The 23,324-nt window shown below is 50.1% G+C and overlaps 1 protein-coding gene across 5 annotated transcripts; it reads right to left on the minus strand.

The window, feature by feature from the left end:
• Positions 1-48: 48 nt before the first annotated feature.
• On the minus strand, positions 49-23,123 carry LOC135253893 (NEDD4-like E3 ubiquitin-protein ligase WWP1). 5 transcript variants are annotated; one of them, XM_064333729.1, is made up of 25 exons: positions 23,053-23,123; positions 19,803-19,862; positions 18,378-18,468; positions 17,762-17,897; positions 14,609-14,733; positions 14,152-14,313; positions 13,556-13,619; positions 12,355-12,590; positions 11,730-12,120; positions 11,180-11,275; positions 10,775-10,949; positions 10,115-10,169; positions 9,138-9,222; positions 8,725-8,856; positions 7,938-8,010; positions 7,762-7,833; positions 7,395-7,483; positions 7,128-7,287; positions 6,531-6,664; positions 6,053-6,193; positions 5,115-5,235; positions 4,715-4,819; positions 3,317-3,413; positions 3,016-3,088; positions 49-2,695 (listed from the first exon to the last, which is right to left on the minus strand). In XM_064333729.1, exons 3-25 carry the CDS (start codon positions 18,445-18,447, stop codon positions 2,596-2,598), a joined length of 2,892 nt encoding a protein of 963 aa, XP_064189799.1. In that variant the 5' UTR covers positions 18,448-18,468; positions 19,803-19,862; positions 23,053-23,123; the 3' UTR covers positions 49-2,595. The 5 variants fall into 5 exon arrangements, 4 of the variants coding, with proteins under 4 accessions (XP_064189799.1, XP_064189800.1, XP_064189801.1 ...); XM_064333730.1 differs by having other exon boundaries at positions 19,803-19,859; positions 23,053-23,074; XM_064333731.1 differs by lacking the exon at positions 23,053-23,123 and adding an exon at positions 22,982-23,026.
• Positions 23,124-23,324: the final 201 nt, after the last annotated feature.

Raw genomic sequence — 23,324 nt, forward strand, 5'->3', positions numbered from 1 at the left:
CATCGATGGGGACTGTGGCCAACTGCAACCAAATGAAAGACTAAAACAAATGATCGGATATATTTATTAAATATGGTTCTTTCCACAGGCAAGTTTCAACAAAGAAAGAAAATAAGACTTTTTTAAAAAATAAAATAAAATGGAAGGTGGATCCTGAGCAAGGCAACGCCACAGAGGCCCCGCCCCCACACCTGTCACTCAAAATGTAACCCAAGGAGTCCTTCATTTCAGAACCAAACCAATCCATAAAAATGGGCAAAGATGATTTTAAACAAAACAAAAAAAACACCCCAAACCTTAAATATTCCGACTGGGTATGGACCCTGCGATGTGGAAGGGGTCCTGATGCTTTGTTGTGAATAGTTTTGCTAAGAAGGAAGCACAATCTCCTATCACATAGAATGTTTGCATAAAATTTAAAGTAAAATGGACCTCCTGCTTCTGGAGTAATTGCAAACATGCGGTTTTTCTGCTTTTTGTCTTCAGGTTTACATTTTTTTATCTATGAGAAAGGGAATAAAAGCTTGGGATAATTTTTTAAACGATTTAATTTAGGTGAAATCGTGAAAACGAATGGGAGCGAATGAGAACTGGACAATCGAGAGCAGTGGGTCTGTCCTAACGGTCAACAGGGACAGCAGATGTTGCTAGTATTCACACTACGCAAATACAATGGGGGCAAGCTCCACAAAATCACCCGTGTTACGTCCAAGTGAAACATCCCTTTAACACCAGTATCTCAAACGCGAACTGAAATCCTGGAGGGCCGTGCTGTCTGAGGGATTCCTGCTGGTTTCCTTTCATCAGCGCCCAAAGGCTCGACTCGTACCCGAAACACGGCTGAGATTGGCCCTCCAAGGCTCACATTTGTGAGACTCCTGCTATAAACGGGTGTTCAGTCCATTTATTATTACACCCACAAAGACTGATATACGTGTAAATAGCAAAAAAAAAAAAAACATTTGGTTGAACTCGTGAAGGACACGAGCGAAAGCTAACAGCCCTTAGACCAGCTGATTAAAACGTCAAAGCGTTCGCCATGTTTCAGACCCAGGGTTTTCTCCTCTGCAGACGAACATGCTGGATTCCCCTCAGGTCACTTTGTGGGAGTGAATGTTGTTTTTTTCTGTTTTTTTGCCCCAAAACAAACAGAAGGGGGGGGGGAGAATCAACAATACTGTAATAAATTAAAGAGTAAATAACATAAGAAAAAAAAAACTGAGATAAAGGGCTTTAATAAAGCTTAAGAGTTGCCAGCTATCTGACCTGTGGCTTTTGAGAAAAGTCGCACCTCCTAATGCCGTCTCATCCCCCCCCCACCCCAAAACCTGTATTGAGATAAACCCCACGTCCCGCTGCTGCCTGCAACCCTTCCAAACCCGTTTTGCCATACCCATAGAAGGCCTATGGACATGAACACCGCGGTGGGCGGAGCCATTGGATGCAGTAACTCACCATCACAGTCCAATCAGAAAGGCTGTCCCTCTGCACAGTGTAAACGCTACGGCTGGTTTAAGCTGGAGCGTCTGTGATTGCAGATTGGGTTCACGAGGCCGGGATATCCCAAAGGTGTAGAATATTGCACCGTCTCAATAACATGACTGTCCTGCGCTTAAAGTTAAACTGCCTCGTGAACCGCCACGGGTGGAACCGCCATGTCGGGTGAGCAACGTGCTGAGCTTACCCAACCACAGAATTTTGGTCTGGAATGGCTAAGCCATTTCATTGGTTAACATGTCAGTGACTGACAGCTTAGGGAAGCTCCACCCACTGTGAGGGCTCATGGAGCATCTAGATTCTGACTGGACATTTCTGAAGAGCAAACTCTCCAATCAAGGTCAAGTATCTGGTGTGGAAAAGAGCAGAGGGCCTGCCAAGTAACGGAGTGGAGAAGTGCTTGTCCAATGAGTGACGCCTGCTGCTCTGTGGGCGGAGACAGGCTTGTCCAATGAGTGAGGCCTGCTGCTCTATGGGCGGAGACAGGCTTGTCCAATGAGTGAAATCTGCTTCTCTATGGGCGGAGACAGGCTTGTCCAATGAGTGACGCCTGATGCTCTGTGGGTGGGGGCCGGCAGGGAGGAGGAGGTGGGTTTTCTTTTTGCTTCAAGAGGAAGCCATGCAAGCAAAGCGTTGCCATGGCCACAGTACACAGGAAGTCCGAGGAAGCCTCGGCGACAGAGGCCTCGAGATTCACCCTTAAGGCCCTATAAAACTAGAGCCATCGGGCGGGATTCAACTACAAAATCCTCTCTTTGTTCATTTTTTTTCTTTAAAAATCGGCCAAACAGAAAAAAATATAGATTCCTGCATTTTATCAAGAGAAAATAATGAGCTGAAATGTTTTGCATATTTATGAGGGAGAAATGGAGAGGGTGGACAGGGGTGAGGCAGTAGGTAAGGGGTTTGCAAAACGAGGTTTCCGAAGGAAAGTTTTAGTTTTAAATGACAAAATAGCTTATGTACATTAGTAGTTCACTGTGCAATTTTCTTTTTTTTAAAAACTTGGTTGGGCACGCTGCAGAAGAAGCAATCCTCTTAAAAATCCATTCAAACGACCTCCAGGAGACAGGACCCTTCAGAAGGACCCCCCCTCCCCTACTCTTGGCCAAATCCTTCCGTTTCCTCAATAGCAAACAGCAGTTTTTCCTTCAGCTGTTCAAAGCTCTTGTACGGAGGCAGGTCAAGTCTGTTAAAGCTGTGGGGGTAAGAGCAAAACACACATTACACACTGAACCCATATCAAACATTACACACTGAACCCATATCAACCATTACATACCGAATCCTTATCAAATATTACACACTATCCTTATCAAACATTACACACTGAACCCATATCAAACATTACACACTGTATCCTTATTAAACTTCACACACTCTATTCTTATTAAGATGAATACACTATATCCATCACCTCCCGTGGAAACACCTGGTTGGCTGTAAAGACCCTATCCCGCATGGCCTATATGAAAAGCTCTCTGTGGAGCGGGTGAAGAAGCGAGATGGAGAACTGACCAGGTGTGGCTCCGGGGAAGCCAGGTGTCCTTTCCCACCTTCTCTATACAGAACTTCTGAGGTCCATTGCTCCCTACACAGAGGAGGAGGAAGGGAGAGGAAGAGTGAGTGGGCAAGAGAGGAAATGAGAAAAGGAGAAAGAGAAAGTGAATGGAGAACGGAGAGAGAGGGCGATGGGGGAGGGGAGAGGTTGACGGAGAGAACGAGGCAGAAAAGAGAGTAGGAGGGTGACAGGGAGAGAGAGAGCAGAAAGTGTGTGTGTGTGTGTGTGTGTGTGTGTGTGTGTGTGAGATAGACTCACCCATGAGCTCAGCAAATCCTCCCAAAGGTAGTCGGCACGTCCCCGTCACAAACTGCATCAGCCTCAGCCGCACCTCATTATCCACCTCCTTCACCAGCTGCACAGAACCACAGACCCACCTCATTATCCACCTCCTTCACCAGCTGCACAGAACCACAGACCCACCTCATTATCCACCTCCTTCACCAGCTGCACAGAACCACAGTTTTTCTTTCTGTGACACAGCTGGTGAAATGTACATTAACACAGCTTTTCGAGGCTCTCTATGGCTCACATGGAAGCACGACAGACTCAAACAGGGCTATTAAGATGAGAGAAAACCACTGTCTGTTCTCAAATGTGTGAGCCAGCCTGGTTCCAGCTCTACAGTGGGGAAAGGGCTATAATGAGCCAGCCTGGTTCAGCTCGAGAGTGGGAAAGGGCTATAATGAGCCAGCCTGGTTCAGCTCGAGAGTGGGAAAGGGCTATAATGAGCCAGCCTGGTTCCAGCTCTACAGTGGGAAAGGGCTATAATGAGCCAGCCTGGTTCAGCTCGAGAGTGGGAAAGGGCTATAATGAGCCAGCCTGGTTCCAGCTCTACAGTGGGAAAGGGCTAAAATGAGCCAGCCTGGTTCCAGCTCTACAGTGGGAAAGGGCTATAATGAGCCAGCCTGGTTCAGCTCGAGAGTGGGAAAGGGCTATAATGAGCCAGCCTGGTTCAGCTCGAGAGTGGGAAAGGGCTATAATGAGCCAGCCTGGTTCAGCTCGAGAGTGGGAAAGGGCTATAATGAGCCAGCCTGGTTCAGCTCGAGAGTGGAAAGGGCTATAATGAGCCACCTGGTTCAGCTCGAGAGTGGAAAGGGCTATAATGAGCCAGCCTGGTTCAGCTTTACAGTGGGAAAGGGCTATAATGAGCCAGCCTGGTTCAGCTCGAGAGTGGGAAAGGGCTATAATGAGCCAGCCTGGTTCAGCTTTACAGTGGGAAAGGGCTATTATGGTATAAGGAAGACAGGGTTCCCACTAATTTTAGGAAATCATTTTCTAGGACTTCTCAAGGACAAGATCCATGACTTGGGGGGGGCGGGTGGGGGGGGCAGTGTGCAATTACCATAACCATACAAAACTTTGTGCTGCCATGTAATCTCAGCAGCTAATAAAAATGAGAAAAGCTGAGAAAAATACAGAAAAATATTAAATCTCAGCTCTAAATATACTGTTTAATAGCTTGATAGCTTAATAGCCTAGCCTACAATTTACCAGGACCTCACAAATATATCCAGGACATTTTGTAAATTTTCTCATTTTCCAGGTGTTTTCCATGACTGGAAAACTAGTCGCTAAATTTACATGTTTTCAAGGTTTTCCAGGACGAGTGGGAACCCTGGAAGAGCGCCACCTGCTGGTCAGTGCAGCACTTACCTGCCAGAACCAGACAATCTGTTTGCTGTTTCTGGTGTAGTGCCGGTAAACCGTGTTCCTCTGCCAGTCCTGCAGGTCCACCTCCTGCATCCCACAAAGCATCACCTGTCCAACACACACAGGTAGAGTCACACACAACACACAAACACATACATGTATGCACACACGTGCACACAGGTACCGTCAGATATAACACACAAACACACACACACATACATACAAGCGCACATGCACACACATACACACACACACACAGGTACAGTCACATATAACATGCATACACTGGTCCAGAGTAGAGTCACATATAACACACACACACTCGCACGCGCACACACACACACGTTTTACACAGAGACACGGGTGCTTAAGGAGAAGTCTGTCTCTTAGGGCAGCTCCTCACCTCCAGCTCTTTCTCATCAAAGTACTGCAGCCACTGCAGAGGGACCACCTCATTAAAGCCGTCCAGGAAAGCTTTGGTCTGCTCCTCCACCCCCCGCGAAAACCGCCACTCCGCCATCAGCCTGCGGGAAACGGGAATACAACCAGTTATTAACATGTAATAACGTTAGCATGAAATAGCCATGTCACTGTATTACAAGCCTGCCTCAATTACGGAATATAACCAGCTACTACCATGTAATAACGTTAGCACAAAATAGCCATGTCAATATATTACAATTCTGTTGCAATTACAGAGTATAGCCAATTATTACCATGTAATAACCTAAGCTTGTGTTTCTTCAGTGAACGGTTATAAGATATATGTAGACATTGTTTTACAAGCGATATGGCGCTCAATCCCGTGGCATATCATGAGTATTGGCACGGCTAGGGGTTCGCCTTCACTCCGGTTCAAGTCATAAAGGCATGACTAAAATCCTGCAGAAAATTATGGATGGAGTATTGACAGTTATTACTAAGTAATAACCATAGCATGAAACATACACATCAGTGATTATAATCGTGAAAGTATTACGTGAGTGTAGACACTAATCCACATGTAATTAAGCGCCACCTGCAGGCAGTTCTGGCAGAAAATAAGCCATAAAAACAAGCAGGTAAGAAAAGCTCAGAAACAAGACCCTGGGAAACCAGACACCTGAGGCCACTGTGCACACATCGGAAAATAACCAACAATAAAACAATGAATAACTCCGCCCATTTAAGTAAAAGCGAAATAACAAACAATAAAGCACACAAATAACGATCTGTTTAACTCACGTTGCATGTTTGGTAAATAAAAGCTAAAGTGTTTATTAGCAAATAAATATTTTAGCCTGGGACACAATCTGGCATCGGGAACCTTTCCCACACAACCAAAATTGTTTTGCTATATACCCGATATACTCCTCCTTGTTCTCCTCCGTCACCAGCAGGTTGGTGCCGTCGGGTTTCAGGTCATGTGACGTGATCTTTCCCAGGATCTCCATGTCGACGGAGAAGTACATCTCCAGGCCGCACTCCTCGATGTTGTTGTCCCTGCACAGGAGTGAAATGAGCCACATGTTAAGGGAGGTGACCTCAGACATCACAGCATGTTTTCCTCATTATGAAGAACCTGGAGAAATATAAGTAAAAAAAAGAAAAGATGAATCTCTCATTTCAGGCCTGTGTCCTGTCGGGTGAGGGTAAAAATATGAACTGTGGGAGACGAGGGTAGAGGAGAGTCACGCATTACTGACAGAGGCTAAGAGAGACGCGTTATGGCGTCTCAAATTGGCTGTCATGTAACTGATAAAATGGGTCCAAGAGAAGGGAATGGAGAGTTATGGGGTGGGGATGACTGCGTTCTGGGGGTTTGGGTTAGGACGTATACCTGATCCAGATGAGGGAGTTGTAGAACTCGGGGTCGATGGACTCCAGGTCTTTGATAGTGAGCTTCTTGCTTAGCATGCGCTTGTAGAACGGGAGGGAGAAGCCCGTGTCAATGAACTTTCCGTGAAAGAGGGCCTGGAGGGAGGGAGGGAGGAAGAGGAGAGAGAGGGAGAGGCAGAGTGAATTCCGCGAAAAGGTGAAACCGCACCGAGATTTCATGGTTTTTTAGTTACCTCCCATAGCAATAAATCATCCGCTCTGTAAGCCTGCATGAACTTAGCTGCCAATGCATGTACATGTGTGTGTGGCGGTGCACGTTGTGCTTTGTGAGCGTGTGTGGGGTGGGTGAGCGAGTGTGTGTGGAGTGTTGGTTGTGGGTCTGTGAGTGTGTGTGCTTTGGGGAGCGATTGTTGTGTGTGTGTGGTGTGCGTGTGCACGTGTGTGTGCTTTTGTGTGAGCGAGTTTGTGTGTGAGCGTGTGTGTGTGTGCGTGTGCACGTATGTGTTCTTTTGTGTGAGCGTGTGTGTGTGTGTGAGCGAGTGTGTGTGTGTGTGTGTGTGTGTGTGTGAGCGTGCGTGTATTCAGGGGTATAACTTGCCATGGCGATGAAGCGTCCGATGAAGCAGAAGTAGGACAGGTGGTCGGGGTTGATGGTGGAGGCGGGGTTTATCTGCAGGCAGTAGTTGCTCTTGCCGGCGTACTCAAACAGACAGTACATGGGGTTCAGCACCTCGTGCGACAGCAGGAAGAACCACTCCCTGGGAACGAGAAAGGACCGCACGCGGTCGGGAAGGGTCACGAAACAGGACCGGGGGCGAAGCGCAAGGGGGTCTCATTAGGACAGAGCAGGGTAGTGTGAACTGACCTCGCCAGGCCACCGTAGTCCAGCCCCTCCTCGCCCCTGAAGATCACATACAGTCTCCTCCTCAGATCATACGGCTTCAGGGCCATGATCTGGAGAAACACACAGATGAGCACACACACACACACACACACGTACTTGCACACAAAAATGCATGCATGTACAAACACACACTGGCAAAGATGTTTTAGGGCAGTGTCTATCTGGTATGCTGAAGTGCAGAGACAGAATGTGAGATGATAAATAATAAATACAAGCAGACCAGATTTTAAAAAATGACTGGTAGTGTGTGCATGTGTGTGTGTGTGTGTGTGTGTGTGAGTGAGTGTGTGAGTGAGTTAGCACACACAGGACAGCTAAATGATCTCACCTGTTGAAAAGAGTCCTCAAATAGCGTTTGCCGAGAGACGGTTATCTTTACATGGCTGGGCAGTGCGTTCGACTGGAAACGGACAGAAAACACATTGGAGAAAAAAGTGCGTGTCTGTGTGTGTGTGAGAATTCCACTTCAAATGAATTAACAGAAGGAAAAAATTCTAAGTTCACCTGGCACAGGTAGCGGAAATGTGCTAGTTTCCACCTGAAGCTGCGCTCATACGCTATCTGTGGGCCTTTGGTACTGCAAAAAAACAGGAAATGACATCAGTTTCAACTTTAAGGTCAGAGGTCCGTGACCTGGTTCCTGGCTCAGATGTGACAGACAAGTGCCTGGAAAAATGAGTCCTTTACAGATTTGTGTACCCAAACTGGGCCACAGAACCAGCTAGAATGTCCTGGGAAATGCAAACTATGTGCTGTACTCACACAGGAGCACTATACTCACACGTGCGCTGTACTCACACAGGGGGGCTCACACAGGAGCACTATACTCACACAGGTGTACTGCACTCACACAGGTGTACTCACACAGGTGTGCTGTACTCACACAAGGGGGCTCACACAGGTGTTCTGTACTCACACAGGTGTGCACTCACACAGGTGTACTCACACAGGTGTGCTGTACTCACACAAGTGGACTCACACAGGTGTGCTGTACTCACACAAGGGGGCTCACACAGGTGTGCTGTACTCACACAGGTGTGCTGTACTCACACAGGTGTACTGCACTCACACAGGTGTACTCACACAGGTGCGTGTACTCATACAGGGGAGCTCACACAGGAGCACTATACTCACACAGGTGTATTGCACTCACACAGGTGTACACACAGGTGCGCTGTACTCACACAGGTGCGCTATACTCACACAGGTGTACTCACACAGGTGTACTGCACTCACACAGGTGTACACACAGGTGCGCTGTACTCACACAGGTGTACACACAGGTACTCACACAGAGGATTTGCCGGTGCGCGGGTCGCTGAAGGTGGTCGTCCGGGTGTTGTGGTCTACGAAGTAGCGCACCCCTTCCCTGGTGTATCTGATCTCCCAGCCCGCAGGGAGCGGGTCCTCATTCTGCAGCCTGCTGATTGGAGGAGCGGGATCAGCCAGTGACCAATAAGAGGACAAGCATGCCAAACATACAGATGGGAGATGAAGTCAGAAGCTGGCTGAAATGAATCATGCCATTACTCGCAGGACTCCGATTCCCATAAAGCACCCTGGCAAAACATATGTCACACTAAAGATGTATAAATAACTTTCCAGATACTTATTAGGTAGAGGATGTTTTGCTGAAAACACACACACACACACAGGCACAGAGTCACATCTAACACACACACACACCCAGTGGAGGGGTCTTACCCTTGTGTGCGAGGATCTTCCCACTGCGTTGTCTTGGTGTTGTGGTTGACGAAGTAGACCCGGTCGTTGGAGTCCACGCGCCTCTCTGGGGGAGAACAACAACACATGCACACGGCGACTCACACCTGCGAGCTATTCGAAACATACGCTACCTAAACTAACGCACACTAACTCTGCCCACGAACCACTGTTCGATCAACCAAGAAAGACAAGGTGAGGTGAGGGGATGTGAGAGAAAGAGGGGATGTGAGAGAAAGAAAGTGAGAGAGAGGGATGGAGAAATGGAGACAGGAAGGAAGGAGGAAGAATCACCGTTAAAATGCATTTATGTGTCCTTTCACTAATTCAACCACATGCAAACACAACAAGCGTAAACCCAAGAATGACAATGTGACACATTCAGTTGGTAAGGGAAATCGTTTTTTGTTTCTAAATTTAAAATATTCACTAAGCCATATAAAATGTGCATTAACTAATTATATACAGCGAAAAACAAACCAATAGAAAAAGAGAGAAACGACTGACAGAGAGTGGATATTCACTTTTTATTGGCAGCCAACATGCTGATTGGTTAAAATAAAAAGGGGGACCAATACTTCGCCCTTCCAGAATAGACAGTATACATTTTAAAAACTACAGTATAACGTTAACTGAATAAAAGTTGCTTAATTACATAGTATTCATTTTCTTTGGTTCTTTATAGCCATTTGAGAAACCCAGAGAGAGAGAGAGAGAGAGACAGACTGCCCAACTCACTCACTCACTCACTCACTCACTCACTCACTCACTCACTCACTCACTCACTCACTCACTCACTCACTCACTCACTCACTCACTCACTCACTCACTCACTCACTCACTCACTCACTCACTCACTCACTCACTCACTCACTCACTCACTCACTCACTCACTCACTCACTCACTCACTCACTCACTCAGGCCATCAATAACATGGCTCCCGACACGCCCCACTCACCCCAGCCAGGAGGCAGAGGGCCCAGGGGGTCATTTTCCGCCGACATCATGGAAGCCTGTTCCGAAAGGGAGGAGAGAAACACAGATCCATTACAGAAGGAAGGGCTATTACATCACTTCCTGTTTCACAGACACGAAGGAAGGAACAGGCGGCGCAGCAGGAAGGAGTGGCGTCACCGAGCAGAGCAGTCTCGAGTGAGGTTGGCTGGAACAGCCTGTTATGTGATTTGAAGAGTCTCGAAAGGCTCATTTGTAATGCATGTGTTGTGGCACAGAGAAGCTTTTACATAAAGTACAGGCTAAAAGTATTAGGCCACCTTTGGTCGAAATGATGATGATGAAAATGCACTTAGACATAGCCTAATAAGTTCAGGGCTATTTTAAAACACAAATATATAATAGAGACACTTGGCAGCATTGTGGAGGGGATTGTAAATCCTAAGAAATCCAACGAACGAGAAAAACGGAGATGAAAAAACCTCTGACAAGCAGACTTCTTTAAGATCGCAGGCTTGCCATGCTTCAGGTAATCTTGCGCCGCTACAGAACAGAAGTTATCTCCGGCCTACCGACCTGATCTGTGAAACGACTGGTCGGGCAGGTGCTGCACCGTGATTGGTCAGCAGAGGCCGCAGTGCGATTGGCTGAGGCGCGCGGTTACCGAGTAGAGGTATCTCTGGTTGAACTGGTGCATAGCTCCCTGCAGCTGGCTCCGCTGGGACTGCCACTGCTCGAAGTTTCGGACCGACTCCATGGTGGGCCGCTGCCAGGTGGTGGTCCTGGTGTTGTGATCCACGTAATAGATCCGCGCCCGGTCGTCCACCCGGCGCTCCCAACTGGGCGGGGCACACAGACAGATGTCCACCAATCAGAGAGCAGACAGGGGGAGACATGGATGCGCAACAAACAGAGTGGTCAGGGGGAGGCGCTGCGTATCATATTCTCTGGAATACAGGCGACCTGCTAAATTTCAGTGAAATTTGCTGCGCCCGTCGTGTGATTGAGGATTTCTGCCACGCCCCCACCCCACCCTCCCCACCCCCTCGGTGTCCCGCTGCAAACTGACCCAGACGGTAGTGGCTGCGGTCTTTCCCAGGTGGTGGTTTTGGTGTTGTGATCCACGTAGTAGGTCCTGCCGTGCAAGTCTTTCCTCTGCTCCCACCTACAGAGATCAGAGAGCACAGACATGCATTAGCATTAGCGTTAGCATTAGCCTCAGCGTTAGCCATAGCCTTGGCACTGCAGTCAAACACAGCCGTGACTTTACAGCTACGCTCAAAAATATCAGCTGAAATTTACCCAGTCTGATGTGTGTGTTACTCAGGCGACAGGGGGTCAGTGCTGCTGTGTGTGTTACCCAGGTGGTAGGGGGTCAGTGCTGGTGTGTGTGTTACCCAGGTGGTAGGGGGTCAGTGCTGGTGTGTGTGTTACCCAGGTGGTAGGGGGTCAGTGCTGCTGTGTGTGTTACCCAGGTGGTAGGGGGTCAGTGCTGGTGTGTGTGTTACCCAGGTGGTAGGGGGTCAGTGCTGGTGTGTGTGTTACCCAGGTGGTAGGGGGTCAGTGCTGGTGTGTGTGTTACCCAGGTGGTAGGGGGTCAGTGCTGGTGTGTGTGTTACCCAGATGGTAGGGGGTCAGCGCTGGTGTTGCCAGTCTGTGTCCGGGGTTTGGCGGTCTCTGGCACGGTGCCTTGCCCCTCTGCGTTTGAGGTCCCTGCAGGTGCGGGTGCGGAGGAAGAGGAAGAGGCGGAGGACGAAGAGGGGGCAGAAGTGATCGGCGGGTCGGTGGGCGGGGCATCTGTGGCACCGGGAGGAGAGGGGGCGGAGACAGAGTCTTGGACAGGGGCGGCTTTGGCTGCCGGGGTCGATGAGGCACTGTCACTGCCCTCCTCAGAGCCGCCAGCAGAGGGCAGCACCTCCTCAGCAGAGGAGGCAGGCACTGGAGCAGAATCAGGAGCTGTAGCAGAATCAGGAGCTGTAGCAGAATCAGGAGCAGGAGCTTCTCCACTGGCTGCAGGAGAAACACAAAAATGTCAGCACTGCTGCGGCACTGCATTATGGGAAACAGCTTAGGGCCCCGAGGCGTGGGGGTTGGGGGTGCTAAAAAGTCTGCTTTGGTCTACAATTTTAAGGGGCCCCACAAATATATGGTATATGCACAGGGCATATGCAGAAAACATCGGTAGAGGGTAGCAGCAAGACATTTTCTAAACGCGCCCTAAACGCATCCACACTGCGCACTCACTGTCTGCAATCTGGGTGTCTGCAGGCTTGTGGGTGGGCGTGTCGGGGGGCGTGTCCATCTCATGGGTGGGGGAGGAGCCAGTGCCGCTGTTGCTGTTGCCGTTGCCGTTAACGACAGGGGTGCCGCCGGGATCACTGGTGGATGGGGCCGGAGCGTCCACCCCATTGGAGCCGGACGCAGAGACAGAACCAGAACCAGAACCGGAACCGGAACCACAACCAGAGTCACCATTTGACCTGGAGAAATTGGGGGTGAGAATAGCTGGGTTGCACCAGGGGTCTTTAATCCAAAACACCAATGTAATGTGGAAAATCCAAAATACTACTCTGCACACACACGCACACACACACACACACACAGGGCAGTGTTTGACCAGTGTTTGCAGTAACCAGCTGTGGAAACACACACACAGGGCTTAGCGCTGGGGCGAGGACACGCGCCGTACACCCGCTCCCTCAGCGTGGGGGGAGGGGGGTCACAGCTGCAGAGACACAGCAGGGCAAGGGGAGCACGATTCGGGGACGGGGGTCGGGACGGGACGGGGGGAGTGTTTCGATAACAGAAGCAGCTGTGGGACCTCGTGGTCAGCAGCTACAAACTTTAGCCTCAGGGATGGAGAGAGAAAAGAAAGAAGGGAAGTAGAAAAAGCCTGCAGTGGCTGCTGGTTTTCAGTGTATTTCAGCACTCATGCATTTCATTTCTTTTTTAAATGACTGCTTCACTTAAGTCACTGATTGGCTAAAGAGTCCCTTGCACCTTGAGCCCAAGACAATAATGTGAATGATCAAATGTTGCAGGTCGTCAGACAGGAAGAGTCCTGGGAACAGGCATATGTGCATACTACCTTCCAAACTGACACACCCCTGTCCACTGCCCAGTTCCCGCAAACGACTTTGCGTGTGTGTGCATTACACTTGAACTTCATTTACAATCGCCTGGAAAACGCGTTTATCCAGAGCGACGTACAGCAGTACTCTACTCTCATATTACTCCCAGGAATACGGAAATTCAGCATCACCAAGGAGACATAGAAGGCCCGAACAAACAATAGCCTGTACAACACGTCTTACTGAACATCCACATCGGAGTCCTGTACGGGGCTGTACAGAGACTTACACATAGAACTCATGCAGTGCACTCCCGCTGTAGCCAGGGCGACAGGGTCGAAGGTCACAGAGAGGACGGGACGGAAGGCACTGACCTGTTTTGAGCCCTTGAGTTTTCAGTGCTGTGGTCATGAACGGCCTCTCCGTTCTGCTGCAGTTCTGCAGAGTCAGCACAATTCAGCACCGTCACAAACAGCCTTGCTGCTGCGTGATTATCACCAACACTCACACACGTACACAAACACGTGCGCGCACACACATTCACAAAGGCACACGTGCACGTGCGCAAACACATTCACAAAGGCACACACATGCGCAAACACACACATGCATGTAAACACACGTGCGCACACACATTCACAATGGAACACACACAAACTTGCACACACACACACACACACACACACGTTCCAACACACATACTATAATGACAAACCTAGCTTAAAAACAGACAGGACAGTCAAGGAGTAGAGGAGAGGAGGATGAAAGGAGGAGAAGAAGAGGGATAGAGAAGAGTGGGAGAAAGGAGAAAGAGAGGAGAGGAAATGGAATGAATGAGGGATAAATGAAACTGGAGAGCACAGAGAAGCAAGGGAGCACAGACAGCAGGAGAGACAGAGAAAAGGAGAGAGAGAGAGTGAGGGAGAGGAGAGAGGGAGAGAGAAAGTGAGGGAGAGGGAGCGATGCTCACTGGCGGCAGCAGCGGTGGTGCCGTTGGTGTTTGGGGAGGTCCCGTTGTGCAGGGCGTCCCGCTCCACCCTCAGCCCGTCCAGGATGACAGTGAGCTCGCCCGTGGGGACCACCCCGTTCTTACTGTCCATCGTCAGCTTCAGTACCTCCTTCACGTTCTCCACTGAGGTCACCCAGGGGTCAAAGGGCACGAAAACAGGAGAGACATCAGCAGCCTTAACTTGCAGTTATCATGCCCATTTATATTCTGTGGATGCTGAAACCCTTTAAGGTGTGAGGTCACAAATGTGTGATTAGAGTGTTCTTAACTGGACATTCTAATGCTGATGTCACAATCACTGCTGGTAACTGAAGTCAAAGAACAGTGACTTAGAAGTGGGGGGGAGAAAAAACCTATTGTTTAAAGGGTTAGTAAACCGAATTAGGGTGTGAAACCGGGGTGGAGGGTGTGGCCTTACGTTTGCCATCGTGCCGCTCTTGCGCCGCCTGCAGGTCCAGCGAAGCCTTTCCCAGGAGGGTGTCGGCCTTCAGGGCGTGGTGACTCCACACCTTAAAGTCCAGCCGGGCCTGGGGCGAAACATTCCTGAGAGAGGAGCCCAAACAACAAAAACATTATACTCACATCACGGTGCTCTGACATCACAGGGTATGCCCTGATGAAGCCGTGCAACGTCAAACCATTCGGAAAACAAAACAAAACGCACCGCTGAACGAGAGAAGCGTGCGACTTTCCCCTTTTCTCTTAAGCGTACACCGTTAGCCAGCACCTGGCCAACGTCAGGTGTGCATTTCCTACTTTCCTGTTTTCTGTACACGAGATAAATCATTAGGTTGCGTTTTGAACATCTCTCCAGTGCCGGGGAAGAGTTTAAAAAGCGTGAAGGTCACTAAACTCTGTTAAAGTCGGCTCCTTTGACTGCAGAGTACAGCTCCTGGTGTTAGCAGCGCAGGTGTGGAACGGTGACGTGCACAAGGTGACGCAGAGTGTGTCAGAGGACACGCACGCACGCACGCACACACACACACACACACACACACACACACACACCTCACACTGCAGCTGGGTTCGGTTGATATTTGGCACACAAATGCTTTCCCAAAACAGGCCGGCCTCTCCTGGGGCGGAACGCTTACGGCAGCAGTGACCACACCCCCACCCACCTGCGGCACCCCCACCCCCACCCCCACACCCACACCCAAGCCTGACACGGAGGGGAAAGAAGAGGACTGAAGGGTAGGGTATTATGGTGTCTGAGTGCGTCAGACACAGAGGAGAACGAGAGAGACTGACAGGCAGACAGAGAGCTGATGGTGTTTGGCAGTGTGTCGAGGAGGGGGGGAGGGGGGGGAGAGAGAGAGAGAGGGAGAGAGAGAGAGACTGACTGACGGTGTTTTGAGAGTATCAGACACAAAGGAGACATAGAAGCAGACAAAGTGCAAGAGAGGGAGAGAGAGTGAGCAACAGAGAGGAAGGGAGGGGGTAGGAAGGGAAGGAAGGATGGAGGAGAGGAGGGAGAGAAAGAGAGAGAGAGCGACTGTAATGTTTCTGTCCCTCACACTGAACGTTAAATCCAATTTAATGCATGTGCCCTCTTTTTTTTATTAATGAATGAATAAATGAGCGATCCCGAGTGGACAGGAGAGTGAGCTGGGTGCTCACCACTGACCCCTTCAAGGGTAGCAAAAAGGGGGGCGGGGGGGTGGGGCGACACCAGTACCCCCAGGGTCATTACCTCCACTGCATGACCCAATCAGATCCACCACACACTGACAACTCCAGTTCCCACCAGCACTACTGACATGGCTAAACCTCCCGCATGTGTCCAAACCAACGCACGGCAATGCAAGCATTCTGTCACTAGCCAGCTTGGCCAGTGAACCACGTAACAAGTAGCATGGCATTCCAAGAGACAAAAACAGTGGTGGGAACACCAGACTTGTAACCGGATGGTCATGGGTTCCAGTCCCACAGAGAACATGGGAGCAGCACCCCTCCTGATTCACCGAGTAAAACTGTGAAGTGGAGTCCTGTAATGTCAATGTAAAGCAATGACATGCAAGGTACAGTCATGCCATGCAAGGTCGTGTGAGGTACTGTACTGTACAGTCATGCCATGCAAGGTCGTGTGAGGTACTGTACTGTACAGTCGTGTAAGGTCGTGTGAGGTACTGTACTGTACAGTCGTGTAAGGTCGTGTGAGGTACTGTACTGTACAGTCGTGTAAGGTCATGTGAGGTAACTGTACTGTACAGTCGTGTAAGGTCGTGTGAGGTACTGTACTGTACAGGCGTGTAAGGTCGTGTGAGGTACTGTACTGTACAGTCGTGTAAGGTCGTGTGAGGTACTGTACTGCACAGTCGTGTGAGGTACTGTACCGTACAGTCGTGTAAGGTCGTGTGAGGTACTGTACTGTACGGTCGTGTAAGGTCGTGTGAGGTACTGTACTGTAGTCGTGTAAGGTCGTGTGAGGTACTGTACTGTACAGTCGTGTAAGGTCGTGTGAGGTACCGTACTGTACAGTCGTGTAAGGTCGTGTGAGGTACTGTACTGTACAGTCGTGTAAGGTCGTGTGAGGTACTGTACCGTACAGTCGTGTAAGGTCGTGTGAGGTAACTGTACCGTACAGTCGTGTAAGGTCGTGTGAGGTATTGTACTGTACGGTCGTGTAAGGTCGTGTGAGGTACTGTACCGTAGTCGTGTGAGGTTGTGTGAGGTACTGTACTGTACAGTCGTGTAAGGTCGTGTGAGGTACTGTACCGTACAGTCGTGTAAGGTCGTGTGAAGCAAAGCAAGGGCACGCCACATAATGAGGTATAAATGAAATGATTGACAGAGGGCGGGCCCACACTGGCATCAGTCCAGCTCTCTGACATTTCGGCTTCCTGGAGGCACAAGCAGTGCATTCAAGGAACGCCCTCTCGCCCCACCCCCCACCAGTAGAAATGACACACATTAGTGGAAAAAAGCATTTGTGCTCAGCTTATCAAAGCAACCCTTTCCACTGACTGGGTGTGAGCTTATTTAAATAATTATTATTTATCTCTGGGTTTACTTTTTTAAGCCTGCCCAGCTGGCTGACAGGTCTTCCTGTTTCGGGATGAGAAGGGGAGGGGCATTGCCTGTCGCAAAACCTGTGAGGATCTCTAGTGGAACTGAGTGCTTCTTTCTGCTTTACTTTGCTGAAGTGTGACCACAGGGTACCGCAGATGACCCAAAACTATGCCGCCCATCAGAACACAGCGGTGGGACGTCCCGGACCTGCCTCAGACAGCACCCTGTTTGGTTCATGTTCCAGCTGGAGTGTATCTGCGGGAGCACGAGTGCGTGTGTGTGTGGGCATGTTTGTGGGGGGGGGGGGGCTGTGGTGTGTGCATGTGTACGAAGGATAAAGGAAGATGATTAATTTTTTCAGCAAGCGAGGAAAAAAAACTAAAAGTGAGAGAGAGAAACAGAGAGAGAGCGAGAGAAAAAGAGAGAGGGAGAGGAGAACAGAGGGGGCCTCAGTCACGAGAGAGAAAGCAAAAGAATGGACAGATGGAGAGAGAAGGTGAGAGAGAGATAAAGAGAGAGGGAGGGAGGGAGGGAGAGACAGAGTTAGAGTGCTTCTCACAGAGCCAGTCTTTCCTCCCATTTGGGGTTGGAGGAACTGTGGGATTTGGCAGTCCTCCAGGCCTCCCCATCGGCGGCCAGCTCCACGTACACCGTCCCGAACCAGTTCTGCTTCCGCTTGAGTTTGGCACAGGACACTGCCGGGGAGAGCACAGTAAGGGCTTGGCCACAGCCTCCCAGGCTAAAGACGATGTGATTGGCTAAGGACAGAGCCGACCACGGCGTGGGTCCTAAAACCCGGGATATGATTTTGCCTAATTAATCCGGAAATACTTATTCTCAGAACCTGAAGGGACTCAACCAGAGACAGAGGACAGAGGTGTGTCAATCAAATCAAGAGCTTCTGTGCTCTCTAACAGACGATTGGGTAAGAAGCAATACAAAATGTCAGAATGTTTGCCACATACGGTGCCTACAGTGGGAAGCATATTTATACTAGATGGCATACATGAGATGGTACTTATATTTTAGGGAAAATCAATAAAAATCACATCGCTGATAAACGTATAAATAAGATGTGGAGGTGGGCGGTGTTGTGCAGGGTGGGGGCGGGGATGTGTGAGGGTGGGGGCGGGGCTGTGCATGGTGGGGCAGGGGAGGGGTGGAGCTCTGCTCACCTGTGGCATGCAGCAGTGACCTCCCACCATGGTTATTGCTGCAGTCTGTCCTGGACCAGGCTGTGGCCATGTCACACACCGAGGTGAGAGTCTGAAACACACACACACACACACACACACACACACACACACACACACACAAACATACAGACACACACAGACACACACACAGACACACACACACACACACACACACACACAGACACACAGACACACACACACACACACACACACACATACAGACACACACAGACACACACACACACACACACACACACAGGCATGGTCTTACTATCAGGCACAAATAAATAAGTGACCACAACTGTGAGGCAGCATGCAAGAACACTGGGTAAATCCAAGTACAATACGGCTGACACAGGTAACACACCTGGGGTTATTACCTGCACCGCACAAACACCTGAGCTACGCCATAAACGTGATCAGCTACGTTATGTACACACAGCGCAGTCACTGGGACACCAACAGCACAGTGCGCTGTGCTCTGGCTGTGACCAAGCACACAGCCGTCTGAGCTGCGTAGAGAAACCACACACTGAACCAGGCCCTGGATCTTTACCGCCAGTCCCCGTTTGTTTATCTATTATTATCCAAGCGGACGCACACCCCACATACATATTTTATAGACGATCCATTAATACAGCCGGAATTACTGAAGCATGTCAGGTGAGGGCAGGGAGGCGCGAGGGTAGGGAGGTGAAGGGAGGCACAACGGTAAGGAGGTGCGTTGGTAGGGAAGCGTGAGAATAAGGAGGTGTGAGGGTAGGGAGGCGTGAGAATAGGGAGGGAAGGGAGGCGCAAGGGTAGGGAAGCACGTGGGTAGGGAGGTGTGAGGATAAGGAGGTGTGAGGATAAGGAGGTGTGAGGATAAGGAGGCGTGAGGGTAGGGAGGTGGGAGAGGAGGGAGGCGCGAGGGTAAGGAGGCGTGAGGGTAGGGAGGCGCAGGGGTAGGGAGGCGTGAGGGGAGGGAGGTGTGAGGATAAGGAGGCGTGAGGGTAGGGAGGTGTGAGGATAAGGAGGCGTGAGGTAGGGAGGTGTGAGGATAAGGAGGCGCGAGGGTAAGGAGGCGTGAGGGTAGGGAGGCGCAGGGGTAGGGAGCGTGAGGGAGGTAGGCGCAGGATAAGGAGGCGTGAGGTAGGGAGGCGCAGGGTAGGGAGGCGTGAGGGTAGGTAGGCGCAGGGATAAGGAGGCGTGAGGGTAGGGAGGTGGGAGAGGAGGGAGGCGTGAGGGTAGGTAGGCGCAGGGGTAAGGAGGCGTGAGGGTAGGGAGGCGCAGGGGTAGGGAGGCGTGAGGGTAGGGAGGCGCAGGGGTAGGGAGGCGTGAGGGTAGGGAGGCGCAGGGGTAGGGAGGTGCAGGGGTAGGGAGGTGTGAGGGTAGGGAGGCGCAGGGGAAGGGAGGGCTGCTCACAGTCGGTGTGGTTGCAGTGCTCGCTGGATCCTCAGCCGACTCCGTGTCCCATGGTCTCTGCTGAAACAGGAAATGGGAAATTTAAAAAAAAGGGGAAACAGGAAGTGAGAGTTCAGCACAGAGTGCGAGTGAGCAGACTGAGACACCTAGACGCACATGCACACGCACACAAACACATGTACACGAACACGTACACACACATGCACACGCACACACAAACGCGCACACACAGAGTAGTATAGCAAGAGAGTGAGAGCTGGTAGCTGATTTGGGGGTGCAGTGGGGGCGGGAGGGCTGCATTGTCCCAGAGCAGAAAGGCTCGTTTGTGTGTTTGATGTCCGCCGTCACCGCCTGGCGACACTGGATGCCGGGTGCCAGACACCCCAACGCCCCAGAGCACTTCTCCCTCGTTCCCTCGCTCCCTCTCTCTCCCGGAGTTTCAGGTGCCCGGAGATGACCGGGGGGGGGGCACGGGGACCGTGCCAGCACCCGAAACCCCACACTGCACCTCAGCTCTGATCCGCCTGCAGCTTCAAATCGCTGAAGCTAATTCATGAGAGAGGAAACCGCGCAGGAGCGCTGATCACCCGTCCACCCCCCTCGTGAGGACGGTTTTGTAATGGGGTCTGTCGTCATTTTTAGGCCATGAATAAGAGAGACAGAGTGAGCCTGATGAGAGAGAGTGTGTGTTTGTGTGTGTGTGTGTGTGTGTGTGTGGGGTACACCTCCACTGGGGGACCGGTGTGGAAAATAGCGTGAAACACCGGCAGTAGTTCTCCAACGACAGAGTCTGAGAACAGTCCTCATAAATCTTATGGCAAGTTTTTTTTTTTTTTTTTCCTACAGACCTGAAATTATATTCCATTTCAGTCTGACAAAAGCAAACGTAGAAGCCTGTTTTCCCTTGAGTTTGTGGTATGTGCTGTGCATTTAGTGCAGGTTTCAGTGTGATCAGAAAATGAGCACCCGAAACTCCCAGAATGCTGTTCTTCAGTTCTACACCAGACCAGTTAAGAGACTTCACTCATGAATGTAATTTGTCTACAGATATTTTTGGACCGATCACAGGCTTCAGTCACTTTGATGATTTTGAGATTTGAACCGCGAGTGTGTGGCCGTGTGTGCCTGCTTCCTGTACCGGTATCTACTGCCAGGCCATTCACCGTTTCCATTGCCCAAGATCAACCAGTATCTGTTCAAAGCCTTCTAGAATTATTTAAAGAGCTATATCAATCCAGTCTCCCATCAATCCAGTTCCAGATTTCTTTTCATTTGCCAATCACAAGCTGCATCCTGTTCTGATTCATAGGAAAGGAACTCGTCTGAGGCTACTGCAGATTTTAGGGGACAAAAGCTGTAGTGCATGCTGGGAAAAAACAGCAAAGAAGGGGGCGTGGCTGTGGGCGGTGTCAGGAAGTACCGTTGTGCACCTGTGGCCAGAGAATGTTCCCATCACAAGCCTCACATTGCAATAATAATAATAATAAGTTAGTACATAAATGTTTTTCAGGGGCATTATGGTTAATAGTTTCAAAAATAAAACGTACACGACCAAATTTTTGACTCTGAATATGGACGGCACACAGGACGATCAGTCCAGGCCAAGGCTGGTAAGGGGAACCTTGTCTGTTAATCCGCTGGTGGCCATCAGGTCTCTCTTGACATTCACTGCACGGCAAATACATCAAACGACACGGGGGAAATAATCCACGGCCTCCCAAGAATTTCCCCCAAGACGCTCTTGTAGCACAGCTGTGGCATCATCCGCAAACGTCGCGCGCCGCGGATCAACAGCGCAGCACAGCAGTTTCTTCACGCAAGGTCATGGAAGATAAATAATCACAATAAGAACAGGCAAAAAGCGCACTCTCCGGCAACAACTTCCTGTGACTCTCACAGCGGGGAAGCTGAACCGAAAGGTCTAATGTCAGAGCCAAGGCCGGCGCTACTGAGCGGCAGTGATACGATAGACACTCTGTATGGCAGAACGCAAGCAATTACTTTTTAACCCGTCGTAAATGTCCAATAACTGACGTCAAGGAACTTGAAATCACCGCGTTCAAGACTATTGGGTGTGTCAGGTTTCTCGATGTTTTTTTTTTTTCTGAAAGGGTGCTAAGCAGCTGCTGCACGTTGTACTGGCGCATACTAGCCTACAGATGTTTCACCAGTCACTGAGATCGTAGAACCAGTCCACATAAACAAAGCAAAATGTAGTTCCCCTTTGACTGGAGGCTTTGTTGGAACTGTACACCAGGAAAACATCACTTTATTATTCTGTCCCAGCCAATATGCAACAACCCCCCCTCCCTCCAAAACACATACGATTTCCAGGGAACTGCAGGAGCAGATGTGGGTGCTCCTCTTTCCTGGCTATTAAAATCGTTGCACGTCACGACAGCCAAACGAGAGCTGCTGAACTTTTCCCCTCGTAAGCCGTGCGGTTCTGCATGGTTTGCACATTACTTGGAGAGCGACTCCCTCCCCTACAGCCGCCGAATGAACAAACACCGACGGTGTCGCTTCATCGCCTGTTTTGTTACAAATACGTTCGCGTTCGGTTTGCCACATTTAAACTAGTAGCCGAAAGAACCAACGCCGGCGAAACCAACTGAGGTGTGTCCGGTTTTGGAATAGTAACATATTTTCCCCGGATACCAGTTAACACAGCTATCTGACAAATAAGCAAACTAGCTACCTGCAACGGAAACTTTAGAGGAATGGAAACACGCAATAAGCACATGTATACCCAAGTAGCCAAGTTAAGAAAAAGTTCACTTTTGTTCGAAACAATGTTAGTAAGATATAGCTAACTGGACAGTTAGTGAATTAGTATTTCAACTAGCCAGCGATGGATTGTCAGTTGTTGGTGGGCAAAACATTTAGTGCGTTTGTTATTTCTAGCTTAGAGGCAACGGCGATCACCAATCACCTAAATTTCTATTACGCACTGTCAATGGCTCTGCTGTTAGCCCAACATCACAGAGATGAAATAACCTGCCTGCACTCTCCTCGGACAGGCCCGTAGCGTTAACGGCTGGTGTCGGCCATCTTTACCCACAAGCGAACACAAACAAATCTGAGTGCAACCTCTGGATACAGCACGACGACTATGACTGCTCCGCGGCAGGCGGACAACAAGCAAACTGGCTGACGTTAAATTCAGTTCTTACACGTACAGGGGTCTCGGGCGACTGACAGCGAGAACCCGATGTCCCTTTGTCGAAGTGCACCCGTAGCACTGACTTACCGAGCCCGTCACTCCCCGCTGGGGTGTGCAATATGCCTCCCTGCGGTAATATAGCGTCTCGGCTCTCGCTGTTGCTGTCTCTGCACCTCTCAAGCAGGGCGTGCAGCTCCAATCGCCATCTCCGAACGCCAGAAGACTGGCTCGCACCACATCGAAAACAGACGCAATGACGTCACCACGCAACTCTTCACTTGAGGCGTCACTACGCCCTTAGCTGAATTCCAAAGCCGACCCGTGGTAGACTGGACTTGTGCATGTTGATGAACTAAATA

This window comes from Anguilla rostrata, chromosome 4 (genome assembly GCF_018555375.3).
Source record: "Anguilla rostrata isolate EN2019 chromosome 4, ASM1855537v3, whole genome shotgun sequence".
NCBI classification, from domain to species: Eukaryota; Metazoa; Chordata; class Actinopteri; order Anguilliformes; family Anguillidae; genus Anguilla; species Anguilla rostrata.